Genomic DNA, 17,573 nt, shown 5'->3' on the forward strand with positions numbered 1-17,573 from the left:
GAGTCTCTAGAAATAAAATGTGTTTCTCTGCGTCCGCCCTGTTAGTGATTTTTTTTCTCAAATATGAGCTCGCAGCAGCCAGCGTCATCTAAATGGATTGTACTTGTATAGCGCTTTTCTACCTTTAAGGTACTCAAAGCGCTTTGACACTACTTCCACATTTACCCATTCACACACTGATGGAGGGAGCTGCCATGCAAGGCGCTAACCACCACCCATCAGGAGCAAGGGTGAAGTGTCTTGCTCAGGACACAACGGACGTGACGAGGTTGGTACTAGGTGCGGATTGAACCAGGGACCCTCGGGTTGCGCACGGCCACTCTACCACCGCGCCAAGCCGTCCCAAACGTGCACTTTATTTGTTTGTAACTATTGTAGTGGTGTTCTGTACAAAAAGTGCACTTTACTTGAGTGTTGTTTTTATATGTCATCTTAGTGACATCATGCACAAAAGTGCACTAATAGCTTGTTTTAAAATGTCTCTGACAATCTTGCACTTTTTGTTTTGGAAATGACATGAATGTTTGTGCCACTGCTTAATAACTATTTAATAAATACAGTTTTGGTCAATTGACTTAGTTTCCCTCTCTACATAAAAGTTTAAAATGAGCATATATTAATGCGGTATGAAGAAGAATGTTTTAATGTAGACACATAGAATCATTATACTTCTGTGATTATATGCATCAAGTGTTCACTCAAGACTAAGGCAAACTATCGAGATATATATCGTGTATCGTAACACGGCCTTAAAATATTGAAATATTATAAAAAAGACCATATCGGCCAGCCCTAATATCAAGTCTAGAATTTGAACCATACCAGTCAGTGATAATGGAATTCAAAAAAAAAAAGCATGAAAAATTACAGTTGAACACAAAGGACTGTCAAACCTAAGTGTATGCATCTTGCAGGCTGGAAGTCATTCCCATGCAAGAAATGCAGAGAGGAAATGACATGGTAAAAATCAGGGAGGCAAAAATATTATCGGCGGCTGACAGCTGTCGACTGATAATGGCAATTATGAAATGGCATCGGTCCGAAAAGGAAGCTTCAACCAATAAAATGAGCCCGTTATGATAAAGGCTTATTGTCTCCGTGTTTGTCGTTTTCCGCTTGGCGCTTCAGCCATTCCCCTCCAATGTGGTCGCATATTTGTGATGTCATGATACTGTATGCGCGGCCTGTTGTGTCCAGAGAAAAGCATCGTGCCGCAGCAGTCACCAGTGTGGACTTTCTTTAGCATGTCAGAAGATTTAAATAATAAATAAATAAATAAATGGGTTGTACTTGTATAGCTTGTATATGTAGTCCTGATGGCTTCATCTGGCCGGGATCTTCAGCTCTCACTGGATCGGTTCGCAGCCGAGTGTGAAGCGACCGGAATGAGAATCAGCACCTCCAAGTCCGAGTCCATGGTTCTCGCCCGGAAAAGGGTGGAGTGCCATCTCCGGGTTGGGGAGGAGACCCTTCCCCAAGTGGAGGAGTTCAAGTACCTAGGAGTCTTGTTCACGAGTGGGGGAAGAGTCGATCGTGAGATCGACAGGCGGATCGGTGCGGCGTCTTCAGTAATGCGGACGTTGTATCGATCCGTTGTGGTGAAAAAGGAGCTGAGCCGGAAGGCAAAGCTCTCAATTTACCGGTCGATCTACGTTCCCATCCTCACCTATGGTCATGAGCTTTGGGTCATGACCGAAAGGATAAGATCACGGGTACAAGCGGCCCAAATGAGTTTCCAGGTCTCTCCCTTAGAGATAGGGTGAGAAGCTCTGCCATCCGGGAGGAACTCAACGTAAAGCCGCTGCTCCTCCACATCGAGAGGAGCCAGATGAGGTGGTTCGGGCATCTGGTCAGGATGCCACCCGAACGCCTCCCTAGGGATGTGTTTAGGGCACGTCCAGCTGGTAGGAGGCCACGGGGAAGACCCAGGACACGTTGGAAAGACTATGTCTCCCGGCTGGCCTGGGAACGCCTCGGGATCCCCCGGGAAGAGCTAGACGAAGTGGCTGGAGATAGGGAAGTCTGGGCTTCCCTGCTTAGGCTGCTGCCCCCGCGACCCGACCTCGGATAAGCGGAAGATGATGGCTGGATGGATGGACTTGTATAGCGCTTTTCTACCTCCAAGGTACTCAAAGCGCTTTGATACTACTTCCACATTTACCCATTCACACACACATTCACACACTGATGGAGGGAGCTGCCATGCAAGGCGCCAACCAGCACCCATCAGGAGCAAGGGTGAAGTGTCTTGCTCAGGACACAACGGACGTGACGAGGTTGGTACTAGGTGGGATTTGAACCAGGGACGCTCGGGTTGCGCACGGCCACTCTCCCACTGCGCCACGCCGTCCCTATTTCACTCGTAGTTTGCATAACAGGCTCATTGGGTGATACTTTTTCCATAGTGACGGAACTAAACTCTGCACTGTCTGGTACTCTACAGGAACCTCGTAGACATGCAAGTCCACTTCAGTGCCAAGTCCGAGCTTCTTCAGCTCCTGTACTGCAACCCAGCTGGCATTGACTGTGTGCTCTCCAAACGGCCCAAAACCTGTGACGACCACAGTCCGTTTACTGTTGTCCATTTCCCGTCGCAAAACGTCGACTATTTCGGTGCTTTATTCAATCAATCAATCAATCAATGTTTACTTATATAGCCCTAAATCACTAGTGTCTCAAAGGGCTGCACAAACCACCACGACATCCTCGGTAGGCCCACATAAGGGCAAGGAAAACTCACACCCAGTGGGACGTTGGTGACAATGATGACTATGAGAACCTTGGAGAGGAGGAAAGCAATGGATGTCGAGCGGGTCTAACATGATACTGTGAAAGTTCAATCCACAATGGATCCAACACAGTCGCGAGAGTCCAGTCCAAAGCGGATCCAACACAGCAGCGAGAGTCCCGTTCACAGCGGAGCCAGCAGGAAACCATCCCAAGCGGAGGCGGATCAGCAGCGCAGAGATGTCCCCAGCCGATACACAGGCAAGCAGTACATGGCCACCGGATTGGACCGGACCCCCTCCACAAGGGAGAGTGGGACATAGTCAATCAATCAATCAATCAATGTTTACTTATATAGCCCTAAATCACTAGTGTCTCAAAGGGCTGCACAAACCACCACGACATCCTCGGTAGGCCCACATAAGGGCAAGGAAAACTCACACCCAGTGGGACGTCGGTGACAATGATGACTATGAGAACCTTGGAGAGGAGGAAAGCAATGGATGTCGAGCGGGTCTAACATGATACTGTGAAAGTTCAATCCACAATGGATACAACACAGTCGCGAGAGTCCAGTTTATTGGGTCTTTGTTGTGCAGCAGGACCATAAAGTCGCCCTCACAAGATCCTCGGGTGCCGAGAATGTCAAACAACTGACGAAAGTGAAGTCTTGGTATGATTGATTGATTTTTATGTCTATTTTTCAATGCCAGGCTTGAGATCGACTGACACACGCTCCGAGATCGACCAGTCGATCGCGATCGACGTAATCCCCACCCCTGATCTATAAAGATCAAGAAAGCATCCGAGGGAGTTTTGAAGTTGTCGCTCGTGTTTGTATCCCAGATGTCGCAGCTGCTTGTGTGTGCACCAGGAGGTGGAGGAAGCTCCCGCTCCTGTCCACATCCTTTTTTGCGAATGGCTCTGCCAACGCAGAAAAGCCGCCGCACACACCTAATCCGAGCCCCTAATTCAGCACACACGCTTCCTCCGCCACAGCATATAATTACATCTAGATTGTTCCTCCGAAAGGAAACGCGGCTCGCTCCGTCTCTCTTGGTCTTCTTCCCACAAGCATCACATTTCCCTCCAAACATGACCATGTGCTCACCAAACGACGGGCCAAGTACAGTACGGAGCGGTGTGGTCATCAGTCAAAAGTCCAACTAAGGATAGGTTTTTAAAATTGTTTTCCAATGAGACATGATAGCTCCCCCCCCCAAAAAAAGGGTATACCATGTGCTTGACATACTTAGAGGCACGTGTACATTAGCGGTTTAGCAGTCATAGACTTTTGACAAGAACAAGAAAGTTTGATCACATTACGCCTGTACTGGCTCATCAGCACTGGCTTCCTGTGCACTTTAAGGTTTTACTACTTACGTATAAAATACTACATGGTCTAGCTCCATCCTATCTTGCCGATTGTATTGTACCATATGTCCCGGCAAGAAATCTGCGTTCAAAGGACTCCGGCTTATTAGTGATTCCCAAAGCCCAAAAAAAGTCTGCGGGCTATAGAGCGTTTTCCGTTCGGGCTCCAGTACTCTGGAATGCCCTCCCGGTAACAGTTCGAGATGCCACCTCAGTAGAAGCATTTAAGTCTCACCTTAAAACTCATTTGTATACTCTGGCCTTTAAATAGACTCCCTTTTTAGACCAGTTGATCTGCCGCTTCTTTTCTTTTTTCTCCTATGTCCCCCCCTCCCTTGTGGAGGGGGTCCAGTCCGATCCGGTGGCCATGTACTGCTTGCCTGTGTATCGGCTGGGGACATCTCTGCGCTGCTGATCCGCCTCCGCTTGGGATGGTTTCCTGCTGGCTCCGCTGTGGACGGGACTCTCGCTGCTGTGTTGGATCCGCTTTGGACTGGACTCTCGCGACTGCGTTGGATCCATTATGGATTGAACTTTCACAGTATCATGTTAGACCCGCTCGACATCCATTGCTTTCCTCCTCTCCAAGGTTCTTAGTCATCATTGTCACCGACGTCCCACTGGGTGTGAGATTTCCTTGCCCTTATGTGGGCCTACCGAGGATGTCGTAGTGGTTTGTGCAGCCCTTTGAGACACTAGTGATTTAGGGCTATATAAGTAAACATTGATTGATTGATTGATTGACTATGTCCCACTCTCCCTTGTGGAGGGGGTCCGGTCCGATCCGGTGGCCATGTACTGCTTGCCTGTGTATCGGCTGGGGACATCTCTGCGCTGCTGATCCGCCTCCGCTTGGGATGGTTTCCTGCTGGCTCCGCTGTGAACGGGACTCTCGCTGCTGTGTTGGATCCGCTTTGGACTGGACTCTCGCGACTGCGTTGGATCCATTATGGATTGAACTTTCACAGTATCATGTAAGACCCGCTCGACATCCATTGCTTTCCTCCTCTCCAAGGTTCTCATAGTCATCATTGTCACCGACGTCCCACTGGGTGTGAGTTTTCCTTGCCCTTATGTGGGCCTACCGAGGATGTCGTAGTGGTTTGTGCAGCCCTTTGAGACACTAGTGATTTAGGGCTATATAAGTAAACATTGATTGATTGATTGATTAAGAAAGTGCATGTGGTTGACATTAAACACACCATATGTTGAACTGTGTGTCACCCAGATGCCGTCTATCCAAAAATATAAGTGCTCATACATGCAGGAGGTGGTGCTCTCGGGAATCAAACCTGCTATGGAAAGGTTAATCATTGGTTGAGAAAGTTGGAAGAAGATAGTTAATGATTGAAACAAAGAGAAACTGGTGCAGAAAAAAAAGGGTGTTACCTGAAGGCCTCATTGCCTCCAGTTTAATAATTCTTTGGGCAACCTCCTGCAACGATGCCTCTGGGGGACTTACTGTAGGCCAGGGGTCCCCAAACTTTTTGACCGGATGGCTACATTTGGTTAAAAATTGTTTTTTCATATATTTGTGTATATACATTTGTGGTTAAAAGTGTACCCTGACAGTTTGTTTGTGTGTGTAGTATTTCCTGTCTTTAGTTCCTGTCAGCGCTCCTATTTTGTCTGTTTCCTGTCTTTCTCCCTGAGTGCTGCGGCTGATTGGGACCTGGCCACACCTGGTGTCAATCAGCCCGCTCCTACTTAGACCCGTCTTGTGAAGTGAAGTGAATTATATTTATATAGCGCTTTTTCCTCAAGTGACTCAAAGTGCTTTACATAGTGAAACCCAATATCTAAGTAACAATTAAACCAGTGTGGGTGGCACCGGGAGCAGGTGGGTAAAGTGTCTTGCCCAAGGACACAACGGCATTGACTTGGAAGGCGGAAGCGGGGATCGAACCTGCAACCCTCAAGTTGCTGGCACGGCCGCTCTACCAACCGAGCTATACCGCTCACAGTCAGTGCTGGATTATTGTCGATGTCACTTCCGTATTGTCGCTCCTGTCGTGTCGTTTCATTGCAGCGTTGCGGTACGCTATATTTCGGTATCTGTTTGTAGCTTACTGTCTTTTGTTCCCTGCTTCCGTTTTGTTTTCATTCTACAAGTAACGATTTCTGTTTTCCTGCTCGCTACCCGCTAGCTTCCATGCTAAGCTCCTTTTGTTTTCTAGCTCCCATGCTAGCTCTTTTAGTTTTGTTATCCGCCTCATGCGTGCTTTTTGTTTGTACCCTTTTGTTCTAGTATTTTAATTAAATCATGTTTACCTGCAAAATGCCTGCCTCCTTCTCTGCATCTTGGGGTTCGTCGCCAACAAACTCTGACACATACACTTGTAAAGAACATAATGTCACGGCTGTCTTGAGTTTCCAATCATCTCTACAACACTTATTTTTTTGTGATAGAGTGATTGCAGTACATACTTGTTGGTCACAAAAAACATTAATGAAGTTTGGTTCTTTTGTGAATTTATTATGAGTCTAATGAAAATTTGAGCAAGTCTGCTGGGTCAAAAGTATACGTACAGCAATGTTAATATTTGCTTACATGTCTCTTGGCAAGTTTCACTGCAATAAGGCGCTTTTGGTAGCCATCCACAAGTTTCTGGTTGAATTTTTGACCACTCCTCTTGACAAAATTGGTGCAGTTCAGCTAAATTTGAAACAAAAATGGAGCTATATATATATATATATATATATATATTATTTTTAATTATTATTATTATTTTTTTTTTTTACACATTAACAAGCAGTAGAAATTGAATTCATGGATGGGCAAAAAAGGACAGCTTAACATTTTTTTAAAAAGCCGTACAAATGGATTGATGGATGGGTGAAAAAGGACAGATTAAAAAATAATAATTAAAAAGCCGTAGAAAATGGATTGTTGGATGGGTGAAAAAGAACAGATTAAAAAAAAATTCTAAAAAATATTATCATTTTTTTACCCAGCAACAAACGGTAGAAAATGGTATTTATATATATATATATATATATATATATATATATATATATATATATATATTTATTATTTCAGCTGCATTCAGGCGGAAGGCGGCGTACACCCTGGCATTATTATTATTTTTTTTTACCCAGTAACAAGCGGAACAAAGTGGTGTATATATATATATCCAACCATTTTCTACCGCTTATTCCCTATATATATATATATATATATATATACATGTGTATACATATATATATGTATATATATATATATATATATATATATATCCATCCATCCATCCATCCATCCATCCATCTTCTTCCGCTTATCCAAGCTCGGGTCGCAGGGGCAGCAGCCTAAGCAGGGAAATCCAGACTTCCCTCTCCCCAGCCACTTCGTCTAGCTCTTCCCGGGGGATCCCGAGGCGTTCCCAGGCCATATATATATATATATATATATATATATATATATAAAAAACATTTTTAACCCAGTAACAAGCGGTAGAAAAAGGATTGATCGATGGGCGAAAAAGGACAGATTAAAAAAATATGTATAATATTAATAATCATAATTATGTTTTTTTAATATAAAATGGATTGAAGGATGGGCGAAAAAGGACTGACAAAAATTTTTTTTTTTTCTAAAAAGTAGAAAAAAATTGTGTGTGTATATATATATATATATAAATATATATATATATATAATTTTTTTTTTTCATAAAGGGAATAAGCGGTAGAAAATGGATGGATGGATGGATATTTATTTATTTATATTTTATTTATTTATTTATTTTTAACCCAGTAACAAGCGGTAGAAAAAGGATTGATCGATGGGCGAAAAAGGACAGATTAAAAAAATATGAATAATATTCCATCCATCCATTTTCTACTGCTTATTCCCTCTTGGGGTCACGGGGGGCGCTGGCGCCTATCTCAGCTACAATCGGGCGGAAGGCGGGGTACACCCTGGACAAGTCGGCACTTCAGCGCAGTATATATATATATATATATATATATATATATATATATATATATATATATATATATATACACATACATACATATATATATATGTATATATACACACACATATATATATATATATATATATATATATATATATATATATATATATAGAACTTTTTTTTTTTACTCCGTACTACCTGTGGGCCAGATTTTGGATGCTGGAGGTCCGTATGCAGCCCGCGGGCCAAAGTTTGGGCACTCTTACTGTAAGTGAACCTAAGTAAAATGTAACTGTCAGCCATGAAAACACTGTGGTTGTCAACAAGGGAGCAGCACATCTGACCACTTCTTTCCAGTAAATTCTTTGGGACCTGAGTCACACCGAGTGGCGTCCAAACCGTGACACGCATTAACAGCCTGGGAATTGTTAAAAAAAAACAAAAAAAAAAAAAGCGTGTGGAAAATAACCTGACATTTCCCCAGATCTTGATCTTCGTCACAGAAGTGCTATATTTTGCCACAGAAAACAATATAAAATATTTTAGCGAGGAAACATTATATCCTCTAAATCTACAGCAGACTTTTGTGTTTTGCATAAGAGGGCCACAATGTGTGTGACTGTGACAAAAGAACATGACAAAGACAATTCCCACAGTAAATGGATGCTGGATCTCAGGAGGACATTTTGCCACAGAAAAGCAAACAGTCCATAGTGGATCTAACATAATAGTGTGAGAGTCCAGTCCATAGAAGATCTAACATAATAGTGTGAGTCCAGTCCATAGAAGATCTAACATAATAGTGTGAGAGTCCAGTCCATAGAAGATCTAACATAATAGTGTGAGTCCAGTCCATAGAAGATCTAACATAATAGTGTGAGAGTCCAGTCCATAGTGGATCTAACATAATAGTGTGAGAGTCCAGTCCATAGTGGATCTAACATAATAGTGTGAGAGTCCAGTCCATAGAAGATCTAACATAATAGTGTGAGTCCAGTCCATAGAAGATCTAACATAATAGTGTGAGTCCAGTCCATAGTGGATCTAACATAATAGTAAGAGTCCAGTCCATAGTGGATCTAACATAATAGTGGGAGTCCAGTCCATAGTGGATCTAACATAATAGTGAGAGTCCAGTCCATAGAAGATCTAACATAATAGTGTGAGTCCAGTCCATAGAAGATCTAACATAATAGTGTGAGTCCAGTCCATAGAAGATCTAACATAATAGTGTGAGAGTCCAGTCCATAGTGGATCTAACATAATAGTGTGAGTCCAGTCCATAGAAGATCTAACATAATAGTGTGAGTCCAGTCCATAGTGGATCTAACATAATAGTAAGAGTCCAGTCCATAGTGGATCTAACATAATAGTGGGAGTCCAGTCCATAGTGGATCTAACATTATAGTAAGAGTCCAGTCCATAGTGGATCCAACATAATAGTGAGAGTCCAGTCCATAGAAGATCTAACATAATAGTGTGAGTCCAGTCCATAGTGGATCTAACATAATAGTGAGAGTCCAGTCCATAGTGGATCTAACATAATAGTGAGAGTCCAGTCCATTGTGGATCTAATATAATAGTGTGAGTCCAGTCCATAGTGGATCTAACATAATAGTGTGAGTCCAGTCCATAGTGGATCTAACATAATAGTGTGAGAGTCCACAGTCCATAGTGGATCTAACATAATAGTGTGAGAGTCCACAGTCCATAGTGGATCTAACATAATAGTGTGAGTCCCGTCCAAAGTGGATCTAACATAATAGTGAGAGTCCAGTCCATAATGGATCTAACATAATAGTGTGAGAGTCCACAGTCCATAGTGGATCTAACATAATATTGTGAGAGTCCACAGTCCATAGTGGATCTAACATAATAGTGTGAGTCCAGTCCAAAGTGGATCTAACATAATATTGTGAGAGTCCAGTCCAAAGTGGATCTAACATAATATTGTGAGAGTCCAGTCCATAGTGGATCTAGCATAATAGTGTGAGAGTCCAGTCCGTAGTGGATCTAACATAATAGTGTGAGAGTCCAGTCCATAGTGGATCTAGCATAATAGTGTGAGAGTCCAGTCCGTAGTGGATCCAGCATAATAGTGTGAGAGTCCAGTTCATAGTGGATCTAGCATAATAGTGTGAGAGTCCAGTCCATAGTGGATCTAACATGATATTGTGAGAGTCCAGTCCATAGTGGATCTAACATAATAGTGTGAGTCCAGTTCATAGTGGATCTAACATAATAGTGTGAGAGTCCAGTCCATAGTGGATCTAGCATAATAGTGTGAGAGTCCAGTCCATAGTGGATCTAACATAATAGTGAGAGTCCAGTCCATAGAAGATCTAACATAATAGTGTGAGTCCAGTCCATAGTGGATCTAACATAATAGTGAGAGTCCAGTCCATAGTGGATCTAACATAATAGTGAGAGTCCAGTCCATTGTGGATCTAATATAATAGTGTGAGTCCAGTCCATAGTGGATCTAACATAATAGTGTGAGTCCAGTCCATAGTGGATCTAACATAATAGTGTGAGAGTCCACAGTCCATAGTGGATCTAACATAATAGTGTGAGTCCCGTCCAAAGTGGATCTAACATAATAGTGAGAGTCCAGTCCATAGAAGATCTAACATAATAGTGAGAGTCCAGTCCATAGTGGATCTAACATAATAGTGAGAGTCCAGTCCATTGTGGATCTAATATAATAGTGTGAGTCCAGTCCATAGTGGATCTAACATAATAGTGTGAGTCCAGTCCATAGTGGATCTAACATAATAGTGTGAGAGTCCACAGTCCATAGTGGATCTAACATAATAGTGTGAGTCCCGTCCAAAGTGGATCTAACATAATAGTGAGAGTCCAGTCCATAATGGATCTAACATAATAGTGTGAGAGTCCACAGTCCATAGTGGATCTAACATAATATTGTGAGAGTCCACAGTCCATAGTGGATCTAACATAATAGTGTGAGTCCAGTCCAAAGTGGATCTAACATAATATTGTGAGAGTCCAGTCCAAAGTGGATCTAACATAATATTGTGAGAGTCCAGTCCATAGTGGATCTAGCATAATAGTGTGAGAGTCCAGTCCGTAGTGGATCTAACATAATAGTGTGAGAGTCCAGTCCATAGTGGATCTAGCATAATAGTGTGAGAGTCCAGTCCGTAGTGGATCCAGCATAATAGTGTGAGAGTCCAGTTCATAGTGGATCTAGCATAATAGTGTGAGAGTCCAGTCCATAGTGGATCTAACATAATATTGTGAGAGTCCAGTCCATAGTGGATCTAACATAATAGTGTGAGTCCAGTTCATAGTGGATCTAACATAATAGTGAGAGTCCAGTCCATAGTGGATCTAACATAATAGTGTGAGAGTCCAGTCCATAGTGGATCTAGCATAATAGTGTGAGAGTCCAGTCCATAGTGGATCTAACATAATAGTGAGAGTCCAGTCCATAGAAGATCTAACATAATAGTGTGAGTCCAGTCCATAGTGGATCTAACATAATAGTGAGAGTCCAGTCCATAGTGGATCTAACATAATAGTGAGAGTCCAGTCCATAGTGGATCTAACATAATAGTGAGAGTCCAGTCCAAAGTGGATCTAACGTAATAGTGAGAGTCCAGTCCATAGTGGATCTAACATAATAGTGTGAGTCCAGTCCAAAGTGGATCTAACATAATAGTGTGAGAGTCCAGTCCATAGTGGATCTAGCATAATAGTGTGAGAGTCCAGTCCATAGTGGATCCAGCATAATAGTGTGAGAGTCCAGTTCATAGTGGATCTAACATAATATTGTGAGAGTCCAGTCCATAGTGGATCTAACATAATAGTGTGAGAGTCCAGTCCATAGTGGATCTAACATAATAGTGTGAGAGTCCAGTCCATAGTGGATCTAACATAATAGTGTGAGTCCAGTCCATAGTGGATCTAACATAATAGTGTGAGAGTCCAGTCCATAGTGGATCTAGCATAATAGTGTGAGAGTCCAGTCCATAGTGGATCTAACATAATAGTGTGAGTCCAGTCCATAGTGGATCTAACATAATAGTGTGAGAGTCCAGTCCATAGTGGATCTAGCATAATAGTGTGAGAGTCCAGTCCATAGTGGATCTAACATAATAGTGTGAGAGTCCAGTCTATAGTGGATCTAACATAATATTGTGAGAGTCCAGTCCATAGTGGATCTAACATAATAGTGAGAGTCCAGTCCATAGTGGATCTAACATAATAGTGAGAGTCCAGTCCATAGTGGATCTAACATAATAGTGTGAGTCCAGTCCATAGTGGATCTAACATAATAGTGTGAGTCCAGTCCATAGTGGATCTAGCATAATAGTGTGAGAGTCCAGTCCATAGTGGATCTAACATAATAGTGTGAGAGTCCACAGTCCATAGTGGATCTAACATAATAGTGTGAGAGTCCACAGTCCATAGTGGATCTAACATAATAGTGTGAGTCCAGTCCAAAGTGGATCTAACATAATATTGTGAGAGTCCAGTCCATAGTGGATCTAACATAATATTGTGAGAGTCCAGTCCATAGTGGATCTAGCATAATAGTGTGAGAGTCCAGTCCATAGTGGATCTAGCATAATAGTGTGAGAGTCCAGTCCGTAGTGGATCCAGCATAATAGTGTGAGAGTCCAGTTCATAGTGGATCTAGCATAATAGTGTGAGAGTCCAGTCCATAGTGGATCTAACATAATATTGTGAGAGTCCAGTCCATAGTGGATCTAACATAATAGTGTGAAAGTCCAGTCCATAGTGGATCTAACATAATATTGTGAGAGTCCAGTCCATAGTGGATCTAGCATAATAGTGTGAGAGTCCAGTCCATAGTGGATCCAGCATAATAGTGTGAGAGTCCAGTTCATAGTGGATCTAGCATAATAGTGTGAGAGTCCAGTCCATAGTGGATCTAACATAATATTGTGAGAGTCCAGTCCATAGTGGATCTAACATAATAGTGTGAGAGTCCAGTCCATAGTGGATCTAACATAATATTGTGACAGTCCAGTCCATAGTGGATCTAACATAATAGTGTGAGTCCAGTCCATAGTGGATCTAACATAATAGTGTGAGAGTCCAGTCCATAGTGGATCTAGCATAATAGTGTGAGAGTCCAGTCCATAGTGGATCTAACATAATAGTGTGAGAGTCCAGTCCATAGTGGATCTAACATAATAGTGTGAGTCCAGTCCATAGTGGATCTAACATAATAGTGTGAGAGTCCAGTCCATAGTGGATCTAACATAATAGTGTGAGAGTCCAGTCCATAGTGGATCTAACATAATAGTGTGAGAGTCCAGTCCATAGTGGATCTAACATAATAGTGTGAGAGTCCAGTCCATAGTGGATCTAACATAATAGTGTGAGAGTCCAGTCCATAGTGGATCTAACATAATAGTGTGAGAGTCCAGTCCATAGTGGATCTAACATAATAGTGTGAGAGTCCAGTCCATAGTGGATCTAACATAATAGTGCGAGTCCAGTCCAAAGTGGATCTAACATAATATTGTTAGAGTCCAGTCCATAGTGGATCTAACATAATATTGTGAGAGTCCAGTCCATAGTGGATCTAACATAATATTGTGAGAGTCCAGTCCATAGTGGATCTAACATAATAGTGTGAGAGTCCAGTCCATAGTGGATCTAACATAATAGTGTGAGAGTCCAGTCCATAGTGGATCTAACATAATAGTGTGAGAGTCCAGTCCATAGTGGATCTAACATAATATTGTGAGAGTCCAGTCTATAGTGGATCTAACATAATATTGTGAGAGTCCAGTCCATAGTGGATCTAACATAATAGTGTGAGAGTCCAGTCCATAGTGGATCTAGTATAATAGTGTGAGAGTCCAGTCCATAGTGGATCTAACATAATAGTGTGAGAGTCCAGTCCATAGTGGATCTAACATAATATTGTGAGAGTCCAGTCCATAGTGGATCTAACATAATAGTGTGAGAGTCCAGTCCATAGTGGATCTAGTATAATAGTGTGAGAGTCCAGTCCATAGTGGATCTAACATAATAGTGTGAGAGTCCAGTCTATAGTGGATCTAACATAATATTGTGAGAGTCCAGTCCATAGTGGATCTAACATAATAGTGAGAGTCCAGTCCATTGTGGATCTAATATAATAGTGTGAGTCCAGTCCATAGTGGATCTAACATAATAGTGTGAGTCCAGTCCAAAGTGGCTCTAACATAATAGTGAGAGTCCAGTCCATAGTGGATCTAGCATAATAGTGTAAGAGTCCAGTCAATAATGGATCTAACATAATAGTGTAAGAGTTCAGTTCATAGTGGATTTAGCATAATTTTGTGAGAGTCCAATCCATAGTGGATCTGACATAATAGTGTAAGAGTTCAGTTCATAGTGTATTTAGCATAATAGTGTGAGAGTCCAGTCCATAGTGGATCTAACATAATAGTGTGAGTCCAGTCCATAGTGGATCTAACATAATAGTGAGAGTCCAGTCCATAGAAGATCTAACATAATAGTGTGAGAGTCCAGTCCGTAGTGGATCTAACATAATAGTGAGAGTCCAGTGCATAGAAGATCTAACATAATAGTGTGAGTCCAGTCCATAGTGGATCTAACATAATAGTGACAGTACAGTCCATAGTGGATCTAACATAATAGTGAGAGTCCAGTCCATAGTGGATCTAACATGATAGTGTGAGTCCAGTCCATAGAAGATCTAACATAATAGTGTGAGTCCAGTCCATAATGGATCCAACATAATAGTGTGAGTCCAGTCCATAGTGGATCTAACATAATAGTGTGAGTCCAGTCCATAGTGGATCTAACATAATAGTGTGAGAGTCCAGTTCATAGTGGATCTAACATAATAGTGAGAGTCCAGTCCATAGAAGATCTAACATAATAGTGTGAGTCCAGTCCATAGTGGATCTAACATAATAGTGTGAGTCCAGTCCATAGTGGATCTAACATAATAGTGTGAGAGTCCAGTTCATAGTGGATCTAACATAATAGTGAGAGTCCAGTCCATAGAAGATCTAACATAATAGTGTGAGTCCAGTCCATAGTGGATCTAACATAATAGTGAGAGTCCAGTCCATACTGGATCTAACATAGTAGTGATAGTACAGTCCATAGTGGATCTAACATAATAGTGATAGTCCAGTCCATAGTGGATCTAACATAATAGTGAGAGTCCAGTCCATAGTGGATCTAACATAATAGTGAGAGTCCAGTCCATAGTGGATCTAACATAATATTGATAGTCCAGTCCATAGTGGATCTAACATAATAGTGATAGTCCAGTCCATAGTGGATCTAACATAATAGTGAGAGTCCAGTCCATAGTGGATCTAACATAATAGTGAGAGTCCAGTCCATAGTGGATCTAATATAACAGTGAGAGTCCAGTCCATAGTGGATCTAATATAACAGTGAGAGTCCAGTCCATCGTGGATCTAACATAATACAGCTTTTAACTTTTTGCGGCTACATGGTAGCCTTTACCATGGAGAGCCGCCTTCTACAGTATCACATTCTGGCTCCTTCTCCATCAAACACACCATCAGCAGCTTTCCATATTTTCATTGACAAATATTCGTCATAATTATATATTTTTAACATCCTTGTCTGGTGTTGTCAATCACCCTTATCTCATTTTGCTTCAGCAGGGTGAAGTCGAGCAGTGACACACTTAAACTGCTTCGCCCAGTCATAAAACTCCATGTTTTATTAGGTTATATATATATATATATATATATATATATATATATATATATATATATATATATATATATAAATGTTCCTCCAGAAGGAGCTTTTTTGCTACAATACCCAGCAATATGTTTGGAGGACAAAAGGTGAGGCCTTTAATCCCAGGAACACCAATTCCTACCGTCAAGTGTTGGTAGTATTAGCTTTATTATAAGCTTCTGGCAAGCTTCTGGTTGAATTTTTGACCACTCCTCCTGACAAAATTGATGCAATTCAGCTAAATTTGAAACAAAAATGGAGCTGTTTGGCCAAAATACCCAGCAATATGCTTAGAGGAGAAAAGGTGAGGCCTTTAATCCCAGGAACACCAACCTACCGTCATGCATGGTGGTGGTAGTATTATGCTCTGGGCCTATTTTGCTGCCAATGGAACTGGTGCTTTAAATGGGACAATGAAAAAGGAGGATTACTTTCAAATTCTTCAAGACCCAATTCTTATGTTGGGTCTTGGGCACAGTTGGGTGTTCCAACAGGACAATGACCTCAAACATACGTCAAAAGTGGTAAAGGAATGGCTAAATCAGGCTAGAATTAAAATTTTAGAATGGCCTTTTTCAAGTCCCGACTTAAACGTGTGGACAATGATGAAGAAACAAGTCCATGTCAGAGAACCAAACAAATTTAGCTGAACTGCACCAATTTTGTCAAGAGGAGTGGTCAAAAATTCAACCAGAAGTTTGTGGATGGCTACCAAAAGTGCCTTATTGCAGTGAAACTTGCCAAGGGACAAAAATAACATTGCTGTATGTATACTTTTGACTCAGCAGATTTTCAGTAGACCCATAAAAAATTCATAAAAGAACCAAACTTCATGAATGTTTTTTTTGTGACCAACAAGTATGTGTTTCAATCACTATATCACAAAAAAATAAGAGTTGAAAACTCAAGACAGCCATGACATTATGTTCTTTACAAGTGTATGTAAACTTTTCATAGTTGAAGAAACAAAGCTGTGTCCATCCCGAGCTAATGTATATTAGCTAACGCTAGCAATAAAAAAACAGCTATTTTGGGCGAATCTGACGAGGTTCACTTTGACGTTTGCCATGCCGGCTACAAATAACTCCAATTTTCAACTCGCAATTTAAAGCATAACAATTAGTCCGGAGACTTTTACAAACCCCGTTTCCATATGAGTTGGGAAATTGTGTTAGATGTAAATATAAACAGAATACAATGATTTGAAAATCCTTTTCAACCCATATTCAGTTGAATATGCTACAAAGACAACATATTTGATGTTCAAACTGATAAACTTTTTTTTTGTGTGCAAATAATCATTAACTTTAGAATTTGATGCCAGCAACACGTGACAAAGAAGTTGGGAAAGGTGGCAATAGATGCTGATAAAGTTGAGGAATGCTCATCAAACACTTATTTGGAACATCCCACAGGTGTGCAGGCTAATTGGGAACAGGTGGGTGCCATGATTGGGTATAAAAGCAGCTTCCATCCATCCATCTTCTTCCGCTTATCCGAGGTTGGGTCGCGGGGGCAGCAGCCTAAGCAGGGAAACCCAGACTTCCCTCTCCCCAGCCACTTCGTCTAGCTCTTCCCGGGGGATCCCGAGGCGTTCCCAGGCCAGCCGGGAGACATAGTCTTCCCAACGTGTCCTGGGTCTTCCCCGTGGCCTCCTACCGGTTGGACGTGCCCTAAACACCTCCCTAGGGAGGCGTTCGGGTGGCATCCTGACCAGATGCCCGAACCACCTCATCTGGCTCCTCTCCATGTGGAGGAGCAGCGGCTTTACTTTGAGTTCCTCCCGGATGGCAGAGCTTCTCACCCTATCTCTAAGGG

General features: G+C 41.9%; 2 protein-coding genes across 2 annotated transcripts in view; both read right to left on the minus strand.

The window, feature by feature from the left end:
- The window catches only part of myo10l3 (myosin X, like 3), a 289,395-nt gene that overhangs the window by 83,334 nt on the left and 188,488 nt on the right, over positions 1-17,573 (minus strand). The window lies entirely within an intron of this gene.
- On the minus strand, positions 2,150-2,617 carry LOC133537804 (pyroglutamyl-peptidase 1-like). The gene has a single exon (XM_061878879.1). The coding sequence runs from the start codon at positions 2,583-2,585 to the stop codon at positions 2,352-2,354; it is 234 nt and encodes a 77-aa protein (XP_061734863.1). The 5' UTR covers positions 2,586-2,617; the 3' UTR covers positions 2,150-2,351.

The sequence above is a fragment of the Nerophis ophidion genome, linkage group LG19 (genome assembly GCF_033978795.1).
Source record: "Nerophis ophidion isolate RoL-2023_Sa linkage group LG19, RoL_Noph_v1.0, whole genome shotgun sequence".
NCBI lineage: Eukaryota > Metazoa > Chordata > Actinopteri > Syngnathiformes > Syngnathidae > Nerophis > Nerophis ophidion.

Excerpts from the sequence above, each read along its gene's own strand:
- LOC133537804 (XM_061878879.1), bottom strand. The coding sequence starts at position 2,585 with ATGGACAACAGTAAACGGACTGTGGTCGTCACAGGTTTTGGGCCGTTT.